Source organism: Mizuhopecten yessoensis, unplaced genomic scaffold (assembly GCF_002113885.1).
Source record: "Mizuhopecten yessoensis strain PY_sf001 unplaced genomic scaffold, ASM211388v2 scaffold10875, whole genome shotgun sequence".
Classification (NCBI taxonomy): Eukaryota; Metazoa; Mollusca; class Bivalvia; order Pectinida; family Pectinidae; genus Mizuhopecten; species Mizuhopecten yessoensis.
Window position 1 is genome coordinate 262,456 of NW_018408765.1, and position 18,086 is coordinate 280,541.

Below are 18,086 nucleotides of genomic sequence, written 5' to 3' on the forward strand. Positions count from 1 at the left end.
CGAAGAAGGGGGTTTGAAAAGACATTTAAACTCATTTACTGCGGAACTACAACAATGGCGGACTCCATGATCGAAAACGTGTTCTACTCATTCGTCCCATCATTTTGTGACAGTTCTGGTTCCAAACCGGCTCTAAGGCAGCTTGTTGATATTGCTGAAGACAGCAAACTCTTCACTTTACAGGTTAATTCGCGATCACTTTGTGTAGCATGACCTGATGTCTGTATAACTGTAAAATCAGCATTAGTTTTCCTGATATGCACCCCCCCCCTCACGTACATAATTTCAACGAGTAGGTAAAAACACACAGGTGCTCGGATTCTGAAATATATGTGAAACATTATTGCACGCCACTAGATATCGGTACCCCTTATCCTATTAAATCATAGGGGTGTGATATATAGTGGGGTGCAAACCCGGACACCTGTGCTAATTTCTACCGCCTCGGAGAGGGAGACATTTTTGACGCTCTTACTAGGAAAACAGAAATCCTGGGCTACACTGGCGCCTAACATGGGGCTCCAAGAAATAGAGACAGAAAAGATCAGCCTTTCCTAATCACTCTCATCTCCTGTGCTTTTTCCTGAAAGGGGTTGTATGTCGTCCTAGTGACTCCGCTATAGGGAATTGCTCTTTAGCTCATTCGGTAGAGCACTAGACTGGTAAACCATGAGGTCCTGGGTTTGATCCACAGCGGAGGGACTGGAAAAAATAATTATCTCTGCTACGATATGATTTTGCCGACTGGCGCCTGTCAAAAGTATCGCGCGATGTAAACCTCTAACACTGTTGGACTACTACAGTAATGTACAGTTATGTCAGAATTCTTATCAAAAAATGCACATTCACTGACTGAGATATGTATTAAGTATGAACTACATTTGAAAACTAAAGATGTTTTGTTTGTTTTAAATTTGTATTAAGTTGTATAAACACGAAACATTGTTGAAACAGGCAAAACATAAGGTGAAAGTTGGAGAACCCGAAAGACTTTCAAAGGAAAACCATTCATATGAATCTGTATTTCAGTATTTTTTGAAAAACAGGTAATGTGGTTTATCAAATTGTAGGCAAACGATATGTACAACATACAGATTTTTGTTTCCAAATTAAGCTTACAACATTAACCTACAATNAAAAACAAAGGTAAGGTACACTGTATACTTATCATAAAAACAAAGGTAGGGCACACTGAATACATATCATAAAAACAAAAGTAGGGTACACTGTATACTTATCATAAAAAACAAAGGTAAGGTACACTATACTTATCATAAAAAACAAAGGTAAGGTACACTGTATACTTATCATAAAAACAGAGGTAAGTTACACTGTATACTTATCATAAAAACAAAGGTAGGGCACACTGTATACTTATCATAAAAAACAAAGATAAGGTACACTGTATACTTATCATAAAAACAAAGGTAGGGTACACTATATACTTATCATACAAAACAAAGGTAAGGTACACTATACTTATCATAAAAACAAAGGTAAGGTACACTGAATACTTATCATAAAAAACAAAGGTAAGGTTCACTGTATACTTATCATAAAAAACGAAGGTAAGGTACACTGTATACTTATCATAAAAAACAAAGGTAAGGTACACTGTATACTTATCATGAAAACAAAGGTAAGGTACACTGTATACTTATCATAAAAAACAAAGGTAAGGTACACTGTATACTTATCATAAAAAACAAAGGTAAGGTTCACTGCATACTTATCATAAAAACAAAGGTAAAGTACACTGTATACTTATCATAAAAACAAAGGTAGGGTACACTGTATACTTATTATAAAAAAACAAAGGTAAGGTACACTGTATACTTATCATAAAAAACAAAGGTAAGGTACACTGTATACTTATCATAAAAACAAAGGTAAGTTACACTGTATACTTATCATAAAAACAAAGGTAGGGTAAACTGTATACTTATTATAAAAAACAAAGGCAGGGTACACTGTATACTTATCATACAAAACAAAGGTAAGGTACACTATACTTATCATAGAAAATAAAGGTAAGTTACACTGTATACTTATCATAAAAACAAAGGTAAGGTACATNACAACCTAGGGCGAACGGGATTTGGGGCGAAACAACCCGGAACCGTGCAAACCCGGACACCTGTGCTAATTTCTACCGCCTCGGAGAGGGAGACATTTTTGACGCTCTAACTAGTAAAACAGAAATCCTTGGCTACACTGGCGCCTAACATGGGGCTCCAAGAAATAGAGACAGAAAAGATCAGCCTTTCCTAATCACTGTCATCTCCTAAAAACACTCAGGATGTGCTTTTTCCTGAAAGGGGTTGTATGTCGTCCTAGTGACTCAGCTATAGGGAATTGCTCTTTAGCTCATTCGGTAGAGCACTAGACTGGTAGACCATGAGGTCCTGGGTTTGATCCCTAGCGGAGGGACTGGAAAAAATAATGATCTCTGCTACAGTAATTACTCCTATATATAACATTAGAGGCCGCTGGTCTGCCTTTTTTCTTTCGGATATGTTTTTGCCGACTGACGCCTGTCAAAAGTATCGCGCTATGTAAACCTCTAACACTGGGACTACTATAGTAATGTATAGTTATGTCAGAATTCTTATAAAAAAATGCACATTCACTGACTGAGATATGTATTAAGTATGAACTACATTTGAAAACAAAAGATGTCTGGTTTGTTTTAAGGTGAAAGTTGGAGAACCCGAAAGACTTTCAAAGGAAAACCATTCATATGAATCTGTATTTCAATATTTTTTGAAAAACAGGTAATGTGGTTTATCAAATTGTAGGCAAACGATATGTACAACATACAGATTTTTGTTTCCAAATTAAGCTTACAACATTAACCTACAATTGTTTTGGCTAGTAAATGTGACAGTGCCTGTTCTTGTTTAAAACTCAGTCTTAATTTAATTTCCACACATCAAAATATATAACCTTTACTTTCTTTTTGACAGAAACCTGGAAAACTTCAGGAAATTGTTAGCCATATCAACACTTGCCTGAACTCTGCAAAACAAAGGTAAGGTACACTGTATACTTATCATACAAAACAAAGGTAGGGTACACTGTATACTTATCATAAAAGACAAAGGTAGGGTACACTGTATACTTATCATAAAAGACAAAGGTAGGGTACACTGTATACTTATCATAAAAGACAAAGGTAGGGTACACTGTATACTTATCATCCAAAACAAAGGTAAGGTACACTGTATACTTATCATAAAAAACAAAGGTAGGGCACACTGTATACTTACCATAAAAAAAAAAATTCTTAATGTACATTCTGCAATCTAAAATAAAGGCTGCTTTTGTACTCTATACCTATAAATACAAATCCTGGTAGGCTCCCGTCATGCCCTGGAAATCATCATGGTTATTTCATTGTGTTATTGAACAACAAAGAATTGTATTGCCACCACTAAAATATAGTCTCCAACTGAGATTTTCTGTATTGATGAAGCCTTGCTCACTATATGGTAAGGTCATTGGTGACCAACTAACAACTTTATCAACATTACTCAAGTTTTAAAAAGACAAATGCTTACACTATGTCCAGTTCATGGTGTTTTCCTTTTTCTTTTAGTTTGTTCTCAGTCCTATAATATTTTCTTGTTGAATTTTCAATTTTGTTTTTGTGTGATAACACTGTATCTTTTCTATTATTATTAATTACTAAAGTTTAAATTGAAAATCTTAACTTTAAGTTCTGCATATTTCACCTCCAGAGTGGAAGGTTTGGTGTTGCTGGACAAGGTACTGGAACAATGTGTCACAGAGATATTTACACAGAATACACTCACGTGGATTCGATTCATGATACAAATTTTCCAGGTAAGCTAAGTTCCAAAGTTGCAGATTCAGAAAACTGCACACAAAGAAAGTCATTATCTTTGAGTGAAGACAGGGTTCAGTGGTTAAGCCACCGGCCTTTCACCAAGATGACCACACTTTCAATTTGCATAATGAGTACACAATTTTTGCTTTGATATTTTCTAAATTATGTATACTGTTAAGTTTTTCTATAGATTTTTACCAGTAAAGCCATATAATCTAAGGGTCCTATATACTCTTCTGTAAAGATTGCTAGAAGAGTACCAGGTAGGCTACAGCTACAGGGGAAGAAGCTTCATTAACAAGCAACTGAACATGTATAGACCTTTTTATTTTGTCTAGAAAAAATGTTTGGGTTTAAATCTGCCCGACCTGTAAAGGCAGTTGTAGGTATTGCAAAAAGAGAAGGCTACCACTACAGAGGATGCTACAATAGCTAGCAGCTGATCATGTAGTCCGAATTATTCTGATGTTTTATCGACTTTTTTTTATATCGGTCAGTCGTCGATTAATGTCAGAACTCCGGCCCTCTATAATGTGCGGGAAATAAGCGACCCTTTCGATCCATGTGTGACATGTGTGTGAAAGTGACAATTTTTTTCTAAAATATCAGTTTGAAGTGCAGGTCGCTTATTTCCCGCATATTATAGAGGGCCGGAGTTCTGACGTTAATCGACGACAGACCGATATAAAAAAAGTTGATAAAACGTCGGAATAATTCGGACTACTGATCATGTAGTGGCCTTTTTATTTGTCTGGAAAAAAATGTTTCATTCATTTTAAATGTAAAAGTTTTAAATCTGTCAGGCTTGTAAAGGCTAAAGTAGGTATTGAAGGTCTTTGACACGGTGTGCAAGAAAATAACACCAATTACTAGGTCTGTTCTCCAAAAATTGATGCACTTGTTCGTGATTAATGCAGACAGTCCTTATTTAGCAATTAAATGTATTTTTGGTTGATTTTTTTTTATCGATGTTTCCTTGTAGTCACATGATCCACCAAGCATACAACGTCTGGCATGTTATGTGTGCGGTAAAATTCTGGATGTGGTCAGTGACTTCACTTCCCTCAGCCGAGAGGTTACCTCCCTTGTACCACAGATCATTTCTGCCCTGCTGCTGGCACCAACAGAGGTAATAATTTGATGATGTTTGAAAGAAAATTTACAAAATATCATGATACAGTACTACAGTGCTTTGCATAGACTTATTTCAATATCAGTGTTATTTTTGGGCAACCAGGGCTGTTTGAATTTTAATTTTCTAAATAAAATATGAAATGAACACTTTCAGTGCAGTGTAATTTATTTAGCTTACAAAGAGTTGAATTCTATTTTCATTTTTCATCATTTTTGGATATCTTCTTGTTACTTTTTTCTGATTTGAAAATCAAGATATATTTATTAACTGTCATAGATTTTTGTGTTGATGATACCTCTTTTTGTATTACAGTGGAGAAATGAGGCATGCCTCTGTATCAACAGATGTATACTGAACTACCCAGGCCCCTGTGCCACATTCAAGGTAAGTTACCCAGGCCCCTATGTTACATTTAGGTAAGTTATCTGATTCCCCATGTTATATTGAAAAAGTAATGATAGTCTACTATTAATTTACCATGTTACCTTGTTTTGTAAAAGTAAAATTTAAAAAAAACCAGAAAATTTTAATTCCTTTGTCTCTGAAATAGATTTTAAAATTAATTGATAACAGGAAAATATTGAAGTTTCTACGATGTTAGATTACTGGAATTTTATTCAACTTTTACTCCACATTTATTTGCTTGAAGATATTATCAGGAATTCATTTATCTTGTGAATATTTCTTCCAATCTATCCGTAATATGCAGATGTCATTGTATTGATAAAAATCAATATCCTTGCACGTGTGTTCGAATAACAATGATTTTTTTTTTTTTATATATTCATGAAAATTAAATGATTCATACTTCAAAAACTGTTTTCTTTCAAGGGCAAGATTGATTCGTTTGTGGTGAAAGAGCTGTCTTGTGATATGGTACCAAAGGTAAACCTTTTTCTGCAGTTTTGCACACAGCTAAATAGAAATACCATGTTTTCTCACTTTTCACATATATTTGACAAGCTTTAATGCTCACAGCCAGACAAGCCAGTCACACTAAAATTGCACGTTGGGCTATAATTGTGATTAATGTTTCGGTTAATAGAAGAGCTCAAAAAATGAATTTTCACAGGCCCACCCACAAATAATTTCTATCATAATACACTTCATTCATTAAAGAGGAATTGAGTCACCATAGAGAAATTCACCATGGCTATCCGATTATACCCAGCAAAGACACTGAAGTGTTTTACTTTCATTTAACCCATCTGTAACCAACAGGAAATAGTGCAATGCTTCGCTCTGCTGAGTCGGTGCGGGGGAGGAGGGAACATGGGACTGAAACACACAGAAGGCTGGACTGTCCAGCTTGATCGAGTGGTCAGCAGTCTGCGTGGGGTGCTTGACCTCCTCTACGAAGGACTGGAAACAGGTAGGTGATGGTCAGCTTCAGTCTGACCAAGTAAACGGATATAAGTATTGTTGTTTGTGAAATTACCAGAACAATTCTTACTTAAAAACTTCATTGATAAATATTGTCTCCTTTTCACTAGAATCATGAATGTCTTATAAAAAGGAGAGGATGTATAGTAAATCATCTAATCTCATAAGAAGTTACAAAATAAGGTCTAAGGATGGTCAGGTGTTGCAGTAGTTAGCTCACTTGCCTTTTCCAATTTGACAGGGTTTGGATTCCGAAGTCAGAGGTGAAAAGATGAAGGTCACATGTTTGACCTATGACCTTTGACCTTTGTGACCTGATGGTCTATTACTAACTATTGATGCATTCTACCCTACAGTAACACCAAACATGAACGGGGAGGGCAGTACCAGGACCCTGCCCGTGGGGGATGTGCCCACATCCTCCCCCCAGAGGTACCACGTCCTCGTCTCCAGGTGCCACACCTACTCTAGTTGTTTGCAGGCCCTACTCAGGTAATCGTTACAGAAATTATTTATTTAGGTTCTATTTTACATTAGCAATAGCTGCAATTTCTGGAATAGAAAATTTCCACAAAAGAATTAGATTTAACTCTACAGGAAAAAACTTATGACCTATGACTTTGACATGTTTGACCAGTGAACCTGTAAATAATGACAAAACTTACCGTAATGATTTGATTTTATTGGAAACCATGAAATTGATTCCTGGAAAAAGAAAATATATTTGTGATATGTGTTGTATCATAGGGGAAATATTGCCAATACATTTGAATCTTGGTTTTACTGTTGACCCAGCTCTATTTGTGACTGATATATGTCGTTGTGTTTGTTTGCAGTGAGAGTTTCCAGGCCCTAGTGAAGGTTCCATCCCAACTCATCCTCAACCTCATCTGTCGCATTCTCTCTGTTAACTGTAAAACATTGGTACGTTACTTGGTGTTTGCCAGATCATTGTTCAATTATCCATATTCATCACTGAAATGTCTCAGTACTTGCTAAGTTAGAATGTAATGCAAATGTCAGATGTATACTAAAATCAGTTTCTGGCTTTGTCATTTCATTAGAATAATGGGCATTGCTTTTTAAGTCAAACCTATCCAGCCATTTTTAGTTAGTTTTACTGTGATGCTTGTAAAAATGTTAATCCCGTGTTGACAGTCAAGGTCGAAATATCATTTAAGTCATCTTATGCTTCCTTATCAGTACCTTTGAGAGTATCATAGTCTTGACAGAGTTATCTATTGGTCAAAAAAGCAAAAGCACACACTGTAGGGGGCCTCTCAAGGGCAATTTCAAGGTGGTACCACACCAAAATATCACAGCTGGACAAGGTGGTATCACACCAAAATATCACCACTAGACAAGGTGGTATAACAACAAAATATCACATCTGGACAAGGTGGTATCACACCAAAATATCACAACTGGACAAGGTGGTATCACACCAACATATCACAGCTTGACAAGGTGGTATCATACCAAAATATCACAGCTTGACAAGGTGGTATCACACCAAAATATCACAGCTGGACAAAGTGGTATCACACCAAAATATCACAACTGGACAAGGTGGTCTCACACCAAAATATCACAGCTGGACAAGGTGGGATCACACCAAAATATCACCACTAGACAAGGTGGTATCATACCAAAATATCACCGCTAGACAAGGTGGTATCACACCAAAATATCACCGCTAGACAAGGTGGTATCATACCAAAATATCACAACTGGACAAGGTGGTATCACACCAAAAGATCACAGCTGGACAAGGTGGTATCACACCAAATTATCACAGCTGGACAAGGTGGTATCACACCAAAATCTCACAGCTTGACAAGGTGGTATCATACCAAAATATCACCGCTAGACAAGGTGGTATCATACCAAAATATCACAGCTTTACAAGGTGGTATCACACCAAAATATCACAGCTAGACAAGGTGGTATCACACCAAAATATCACTGCTGGACAAGGTGGTATCACACCAAAATAACACAGCTGGACAAGGCGGTATCACACCAAAATATCACAGCTGGACGAGGTGGTATCACACCAAAATATCACAGCTAGACAAGGTGGTATCACACCAAAATATCAATGCTGGACAAGGTGGTATCATACCAAAATATCACAGCCTGACAAGGTGGTATCACACCAAAATATCACCGCTAGACAAGGTGGTATCACACCAAAATATCACGGCTGGACAAGGTGGTATCACACCAAAATAACACAGCTGGACAAGGCGGTATCACACCAAAATATCACAGCTGGACAAGGTTGTATCACACCAAAATATCACAGCTGGACGAGGTGGTATCACACCAAAATATCACAGCTGTACAAGGTGGTATCACACCAACATATCACAGCTTTACAAGGTGGTATCATACCAAAATATCACAGCTTGACAAGGTGGTATCACACCAAAATATCACTGCTGGACAAGGTGGTATCACACCAAAGTATCACCACTAGACAAGGTGGTATAACAACAAAATATCACATCTGGACAAGGTGGTATCATACCAAAATATCACCGCTAGACAAGGTGGTATCCCACCAAAATACCACAGCTGGACAAGCTAGCATGACATCTCACTCAGTCCCATTGATAAATGGCCAACTTGAGATGCTGGGAATACACCATCAAAAAGTCCATAAATACAATGGGAAAGATGAAGGGCCCAAGTGTTGCTGTTGGGATAGTAGAAATATATATGGCACTTTGAGAATTCTTTAAATGTACCTACATGATTTAGTGGTATTCCTATTTTAGCACTTTCCACATTTTACTTATTGTGCTAAATTATGATAGTCCTAACTAAAGTTTATATATATTGTATATTATGTGGGTGCACTAAATTTGTCAATGCACTAATCTGTTTAAATTCAGTTATGCACTAAAATATGCACTTTTACTGCAAGTACTTCTTAAAACCTTTAGAGTTGTGTATTTATGTGTTTATAATACATGGTTTCTATCTTCAGACTGCTAGACCTTCTACACAGCGACTTTTGTTAGCCGGATTTATACCATCTTTGCACAAATTGGCCATCTCTCTCCTCCACAGCCTCATTAAATGGTAAGTACTTACTCTCACCACAACTAAGGAATGATATACTGAAATAAGCTTTTCTCGCACCTCAGACAGAGATATCCCATGTTATACCCCATGCTAGATTTTTCTATCTCGTCCGATCTGTCTTGTACCTTTACGTGACATTTTGCGGAATTTTTACACTGTGATGTATTCATCCGCGCGTTAACTGCTTGAAATTGACAGTTTGCATTATAAATGTTCTGTTTTGTCGTTAAATGTATAGTTTTGATATTAGATATTTAATGTTGTAGATAAAATATAATCTACACTGTGAAATACGTTGTAATCTATGTAAGGACGGACTGCATTTTTACGTGGAAGCATTCAAATGTAGCTTTAGTAGTGAAGAGGTCATTATCATTTGAGGCCAAAGGTTGGATACTTGTAGTTTTTAGCAAAATTCAAGTTTTTTTCTAACAAAAGGTGCGAGAAAAAAAATCAATTACCTGTAACTGAGCGAGATCGGGTTATCTCAGTCTCGGGCTAAGATTCTGTAACATCCCAACCTCGGTTGGGATTTTGTTACAGAATCTAACCCTCGACTGAGATAACCTGATCTCGCTCAGTTACTGGTAACAGATTTTATTAGTCTGTCCATTTGCTGCCTGGCTATGTATTTTGACAAAAAGAGAACCAATGTATTTGAAGCTCTTGGTATTAATGCTACAAGTGATGATGCTGTTACATGTATTGTAGTTATAACGTCGCTGTAATAACCCTGACACCAGAAATACAATTTATTTCTAAACAAGAACAACTGTTATTTTACATAAACATGTATCAGGCAAGTTAAGGTTAAGTTCTGTAAAAGCAAGTTCAGTCCCAAGTAATAGCAGAACATTTGTATTATTAGGCTATTTTCAAAAATCAGGAACAAATTCTGTTAGTCTGTTAATAATTCTTAATCATGGGGGTACTTACATGTGAAAATTCTATTGAAGGAGCGGCAAGGGAGCATTAGTTAGCCTTATATAACCAAAAACATTTTTTAAGCTTAGAGGTATTTGGAACTGAAAATTAGTTATAGGGTTATTGATGAACATATTTCTTTTACTCAAACGTGTAATATTTTTATTTTTGTTGAGTAAAAATATGCTTTTACTGATGTGGAAATCATCCTACATTTGGTTAAGAATGTTAATTTAAAATTGCCCATCATGCTGGGAAACAGATTAAAGAATATACACAGAAGTATCTAAGATGCTAAACTTCATAGGGAGAAAATTCATTAAAGACTTTCCTTGTGTATTAATTCTTTCTGTAGTGTTATAAATGATATCTTCATGTGGCCTGTAACATGATGTACCAGTGTGTCTGTTAAAGGAATATAAACTGGATATGTTTTATTTAAGCTGTAAACAACACCTGCTGCCTCATACCAAACTGGTGTTGACCCTCCTTGTACAGGAACTGGTGTGGAGCCACACAACACCTAACTACGGACAGGCTCGGCCCTACAGGTAAGGCATCACACTTAACTACTGACATGCTCGGTCATACAGGTAACACTACACCTAACTACGGACAGGCTCGGCCGTACAGGTAAGGCATCACACCTAACTACAGGCAAGCTCGGCCGTACAGGTAACGCATCACACTTAACTACAGACAGGCTCGGTCATACAGGTAACGCAACACCTAACTACAGACAGGCTCGGCCGTACAGGTAATGCATCACACCCAACTACAGACAGGCTCGGCCGTACAGGTAACACATTACACCTAACTACAGACAGGCTCGGCCGTACAGGTAACGCATCACACTTAACTACTGACAGGCTCTGTCATACAGGTAACACATCACACTTAACTACAGACATGCTCGGCCGTACAGGTAACGCATCACACCTAACTACAGACAGGCTCGGCCGTACAGGTAACGCATCACACTTAACTACAGACATGCTCGACCGTACAGGTAACGCATCACAATTAACTACAGACAGGCTCGGCCGTACAGGTAACACTACACCTAACTACGGACAGGCTCGACAGTACAGGTAACGCATCACAATTAACTACAGACAGGCTCGGCCGTACAGGGAACACTACACCTAACTACGGACAGGCTCGACAGTACAGGTAACGCATCACAATCAACTACAGACAGGCTCGGCCGTACAGGTAACGCATCACACTTAACTACAGACAGGCTCGGTCATACAGGTAACGCATCACACCTAACTACGGACAGGCTTGGCCGTACAGGTAACACATCACACTTAACTACAGACATGCTCGGCCGTACAGGTAACACTACACCTAACTACGGACAGGCACGACAGTACAGGTAACACTACACCTAACTACAGACAGGCTCGGCCGTACAGGTAACGCATCACACCTAACTACGGACATGCTCGGCCGTACAGGTAACACTACACCTAACTACGGACAGGCTCGGTCATACAGGTAACGCATCACACCTAACTACGGACATGCTCGGCCGGACAGGTAACACTACACCTAACTACGGACAGGCACGACAGTACAGGTAACACTACACCTAACTACAGACAGGCTCGGTCATACAGGTAACGCATCACACCTAACTACGGACATGCTCGGTCCTACAGGTAACGCATCACACTTAACTACAGACAGGCTCGACCGTACAGGTAACGCATCACACTTAACTACAGACAGGCTCGGCCATATAGGTAACACTACACCCAACTACGGACAGGCTTGGCCGTACAAGTAACACATAACACTTAACTACAGACAGGCTTGGCCGTACAGGTAACTCATCACACCTAACTACAGACATGCTCGGTCATACAGGTAACACTACACCTAACTACGGACAGGCTCGGTCATACAGGGAAAAGGCATCACACTTAACTACAGACATGCTCGGTCATACAGGTAACACTACACCTAACTACAGACAGGCTCGGCCATACAGGTAACACATCACACTTAACTACGGACAGGCTCGGCCCTACAGGTAACGCATCATACTTAACTACAGACAGACTCAGCCCTACAGGTAACACATTACACCTAACTATGGACAGGTTCGGCCCTACAGGTAACATATCACACCTAACTATGAACAGACTCGGCCCTACAGGTAACACACTACACCTAATTACAAACTAGACTTACTCTACAGGTAACATACCACACTACAGGCCTGCCCCTATACTTCAGGAAAAATAATGTTAATCTCTTTATTTTTGCAAGAAATTAGTTTCTAGGATAATTCTCTGAGTAGAGTTTTCTGCAAATTTGAGTGGGAATTGACAATCAACATTGAAACGTCTTCCTCTCAATAGCTAATTCAGATATTCCTAAATAAAACCTGCAAGCATAGTTTACAAAAACAGTACTCCAAAATTTCAGGCTAGTTAGGGTAAACCAATGGAAGTATGCAGTCATGTTGTTTCCCAAAAAACAATGTTCGGTGGTTATTTCAAAGTGCCCTGTTTATCGTTACTTTACGTTGTGGTCCAAATGACATTGACACTGACATAGTATAACGTTCACAATTTTAAGTAGGTTCTTATTATTTTATATTCAGAAACTTTTGCTGAACAAACTTTCTAATATTTAGTCCACTGGTATGTTTACTTTGTTAACACTATTACCTGTATTTTTGTTTGTGATTTCACTACAACCACAAAAATCATGACAATAAACAGTGAATGTTGTTTACACTCTATAAACACTGCAATAAGCAGAAAAGTCCTGTTGATAATTACAATTGTTTCACTGAATTGTTTACGATGACAGTGAGCTGAGGAGGAGTGTGTATGGCTGTCTCTCGCTGTGGTTCCAAGTATCCTACACCTTCGTGGAGACATCCACAGAAGACTCGGCCTTGTGTGAGGAGATTCTACTTGATGCTGGAATGCAACTTGACACACTCAAGGTAATGTATCTACACAACTCCATAGGAGCATAGATATATTTCAACTGAATAGTTTTAATATCATTAGTATCTCCCAATATTTGTACAACGATTCCTCTTGTGAGTCCTAGGCCTTCATTTATCGCGATCCAAACGTTTGGACCGGCTGGAGCAGAGTTGTTCGTTTATGAAATAAGGTCGGACCGAGTAATCTACTGGCGCTTTCAGGTGAGCCTTGACAAGGCCTTTCACGGCCTGCATAAACATTTGCAGGTCCGCCAGGATTTATACCCGAAAATGTTACATTTAAAAGCGGACAAACAGGTTGTTCCGCATAAATGAACAGGTCCAAGGTTTTGCTGTTTGACTTTAGTACAAAGTCAAGGTCAAATGTCAAGTTCACAGATGTCAACTTCCAATTTCTTGACAATAATGGTTTAGTCAACAAGATGAATTGAGAATAATGGCAAATGCTCCCATAACTAATGTATAAACCTAGCATGACATGCATCTTGTCGGGACTGACATCAAGTGCCTCAAAGGTGGTAAGGATAAGGTTTTCTTAATTTTAAACACATAATAACATTATGAAGCATTAGCACTATATTTGCTCCTTGATGTAAGCTCATATGTTTAATTGAATATCTTCTTCATGGAAAACCTATTCTATTTTTCTGGCATTATTCTGGGGATTTAAACCAGATTTAAAAAAAATACTCTTTATAGTTCCATTTATGAATCAATATCACTGGTAGAACAATTACACAGAGAGGTGGTCATGATTATGATGAATTTTATGATATTTTGATTGTTAACATGTCAGTGTTGTGTTATCAGCTTTCCAGCAGTAAAGGAGATGGTTCCAGTAAGTCAGACTCCCAGCCGCCGCCGCCTCGTAAGAAGAAGAAGACTGGCTACCAGGAAATATCACAGGGTATCAGTTCCCAGAGGAAGATTGACAGGTCGGCAGGGGCAGAGCTTGTAACATCAGCATTGGAGGGTCAGTGTCTCCCATACCTACTATCATATTTATCCAGTCATTACGATTTAATTGTGTTTTTCTAGATAGGTCTATTACTGTGAAATGGTAGATTTAAATTATAACAATATGATAATTTGAGGTTCTTATATTCCGCTTTATCACAACCTAATTCGTAGGTCGTCTCAAAGCGGTTCACAAATTATTATCCATGGTTATAAGGCCTTTGCAACCAGCCAATACCTTTCTCAACTCCCTGGGGAGCATACAGCCTGAGCCGCCATTTCAGCGCTAACAGCTAGCATTCAACAATTCTAGCACTGCCCAACCACATACTCATTAACAGCTGAGTAGATTGGAACAAGCGGAGTAAAGTATCTTGCTATAAGATACAACACAGTGCCGTGCCGTGCCGTGCCGTGCCGTGCCGTGCCGTGACTAGGAACAAGCAACCGTTCGGTCACGAGCCTGGCGTCCTACCACTAGACTAAATTATGTTTCTCTAGATAGGTCTATTACTGTAAAATGGTAAATTTACCATTCTCCTATACATTAACAGACTATATGTCGAAAATTTTGATGTTGCTGAAAGTTATTTATCATGATGCTCCATTATACGTTTTTGCCGCGAGGTCCTATAAACACTACCATATAAAAATATGTTTATAGGGCTGTGCCCAATGGGATCAGAGTCATGTTGATGTTAAATGAGACCATGGCAAAAAGCAAACATTAAGATGATGATGTCTGCTATTCAACAAATATCTTTTTCACAGATGATACACACTAAGATTGCAGTTCTGCAATAGTGGAGAGTTCTTTCTTAATCTTTGTCAGAAAGGAACTGAATTTGTGGGGCCAATACTTTTCTTTTGTCGAGATCTGATTAATTTGGACCCCTGAAATTCCACTAAACAGATAATACTTGTGTACATAAATACTTATATCAGACTCTACCGTGTTTACTTACAGCCTTGTACTGGTGGCTCACAGCAGTTGGATCTCAGGTGACACACAAAATATTACAGGTAAGATCTCAGGTGACACACGAAATATTACAGGTAAAATCTACTGTGACAAACAAAATATTACAGGTAAGATCTCAGGTGACACACAAAATATTACAGGTAAGATCTAATGTGACAAACAAAATATTACAGGTAAGATCTCAGGTAACACACAAATATTACAGGTAAGATCTCAGGTGACACACAAAATATTACAGGTAAGATCTCTAGCGTCACAAAAAATATTACATGTAAGATCTAATGTGACAAACAACATATTACAGGTAAGATCTCAGGTGACACATAAAATATTACAGGTAAGATCTCAGGAGACAAACAAAATATTACTGGTAAGATCTCTAGCGTCACAAAAAATATTACAGGTGAAAACAATATTTCACAATTTTGAGTTGTTTTATTATCCATATGTATTAGTATGTATTGTTTTGCAGAGTATACAGGAGTTTGCCATTTCGACATGCCTAGCAATGTTCCAACAGAGGAAGAACACAGAGATTCCATACAGGGATCCATGTTGTAGATACCAGTTACTGAGAGTACTGCTGGCCTGCTGTCTGGTACCCCACCCCTTGGCACCCTCACCTCTCCACTGCTCCCTAGGGATCTTCAGGATCGGGCTTAATGACCAAGCCTGTATGGTAAGAATAAGTACCATAATAAACCTTAAACTTGTGTACTAAGTGTGTGTGTTTTAAACATGCATGGAAATTCCATATAGATAGAGTTACTGATGTACTATATGAGTGACGGACGTTTGTAACAAAACAGTAATTAAATAGCAGCTTTTTAAACATTGTCCTCTGCTAGCCATAGTCAGTCTTGCCCTTTTGCTCTCAGGGGATTCACACCCTTCATTTTAAAATACACTCCTAATGTATCAGTAATTTGCATGAATTCCAGTCATCTTGGATTTTGGCAAGACAAGTTTGATCGAAATCTACATATTTAGGGAACCTATCGTTCAAGATTAATCAGCAACTCCGATCTATAACCTAATAATTGATATACACATATTTTGTTTATCTTCAAATCTAGTATTGCTATTATGCAAGGTCATCCTATATTTGATGAAAAACTGCAAATTACAGCAAGCATGGAGTCGTTGCTGAAAACCAAACTAAACATCAAACCTAGATTTGTGAAGGAAGACCCACACTGCATCATAAGTACCTGTACATCTTGTAATAGTCGGGTTTTTGTTTTCGGTTTTAGGTGAGCAACTTTTGTTTGGAGGCCCAGAGGACTCTGGAGGTGCTAATTCATCCTCGTGCACCCTGTCTAAAAGCCCCAGTGGTGGTCACCCAGGCACTAGTGGTTGGAGACAGGAAAGAGGCTCAGACCAGTGAGACCTCTGACACAGATAAGAATGTTAACGGTCATCACAACACACAAAATTCTCCAGATACATCACATTCAATGTGGCAACAGACTGTTCCTCAAAACATGTCATCTCGTAAAAGATCTTTAATATTAAGTCATAAAGATTTAGCTACGGGAGACTCTGTTAGTAGCAGTATATTTTCCAGGACAGGAAGTGCTGATATATCTGCAGATGTTCAAAAAGAAAGTTTTTCTTTTAGTAAAAAATCCAAAACTGTTGTATCAATGCCTACAATGATCAGTAGTCATAGTGATGAAATGGAGGCATCAACTTCAGGCCATGTACAAGCTATTCAACAAGTGATGGTTGGAGAGAAGGACAAGTCTTCAAAAAGTGATTCAGACAATGCAATGGAGATTGGTGTTGACACCAGTACATCTGTGGTTGAGAATTACTCTGAGACAGAGGTCACAGAGTACACTAGCGTAACCAAGGAGACGGGGGATAACGATGTCACTGCAGTCACAGAACAGAATTCAGTTTCCTGTGACACTGGAGTTGTTGAGGATAATGAGGGTTACAGTAATAGGAAACAGCTGAGAAGGAAGTCTGTGAAAGCCAAAGATTCCAAGGTCAGAGAAGTCAAGAAAGTCTTGGACAAAGAAAATTCTGAGAAACAGGTGTGTATCTACTATCTCGTTAGATCAATTAGTCAACATTGAAAACACTGATAATTCCCTAAGCCCGAAAATGTCAACCTTTTAACATAATGATATGCATTTTTGTGTGTGCAGGATTTAACCCTATCACCACTGTAGACCATAGGGGTGAAAGGGTTAATTAAGATTTTTGTTCTCATGCACCAGTAAATGTTTACAGGCTAAAAACTACAAGTTTTAAGATGTCAATTATTATATTTTGAAGCAGCCATGACTACTAACATTTCAGTTTAGGTCTGTTATGATGTTTAACTTCAATCTTCAATATACAAGGAGGAGGGAGAGGAGGAGCAGGAGGAGCAGGAGGATAGCGAGCTAGTGTCAATGTTGTCATCCTTTGTGAATACAGTGACAGACAGTGGTGATGATGAGGATCTATAGCCTGTTACAGCTGTATCACCATGACAACTGAACTGTAATAGTTTTACATGACACTTAATGTTTGCTTTTTCGCTTTTAAAAACACCAACTCTTTAGTTGAATATGCTATAATAAAACAGAGGTGAAAATTGCCATTTGACAGGTATTGATAACATGTTAAGTTTGTTGTAAGTGAACTGTAACAATTTACATATGCAGATGTTGCATCATAACTACTAGAAAATCACGTCTTGTACAATTGACCATCAGAACAGAAACAATAAATGTACAATGCATATATGAATAAATATATTGTATTAGGAAAGAATGTAACATTTTTTTTAATG

General features: G+C 38.1%; 1 protein-coding gene across 1 annotated transcript; it reads left to right on the forward strand.

Annotated features, from left to right (window-relative positions):
* The first annotated feature begins 24 nt into the window (after nucleotides 1–24).
* On the forward strand, nucleotides 25–18,059 carry LOC110463205 (proline-, glutamic acid- and leucine-rich protein 1-like). Its single transcript, XM_021517604.1, has 17 exons — nucleotides 25–183; nucleotides 2,967–3,031; nucleotides 3,741–3,846; nucleotides 4,833–4,979; nucleotides 5,298–5,369; nucleotides 5,817–5,870; nucleotides 6,207–6,357; nucleotides 6,725–6,860; nucleotides 7,205–7,292; nucleotides 9,364–9,458; nucleotides 10,829–10,936; nucleotides 13,215–13,353; nucleotides 14,170–14,332; nucleotides 15,284–15,339; nucleotides 15,771–15,977; nucleotides 16,552–17,340; nucleotides 17,653–18,059. Exons 1-17 carry the CDS (start codon nucleotides 55–57, stop codon nucleotides 17,758–17,760), a joined length of 2,613 nt encoding a protein of 870 aa, XP_021373279.1. The 5' UTR covers nucleotides 25–54; the 3' UTR covers nucleotides 17,761–18,059.
* Nucleotides 18,060–18,086: the final 27 nt, after the last annotated feature.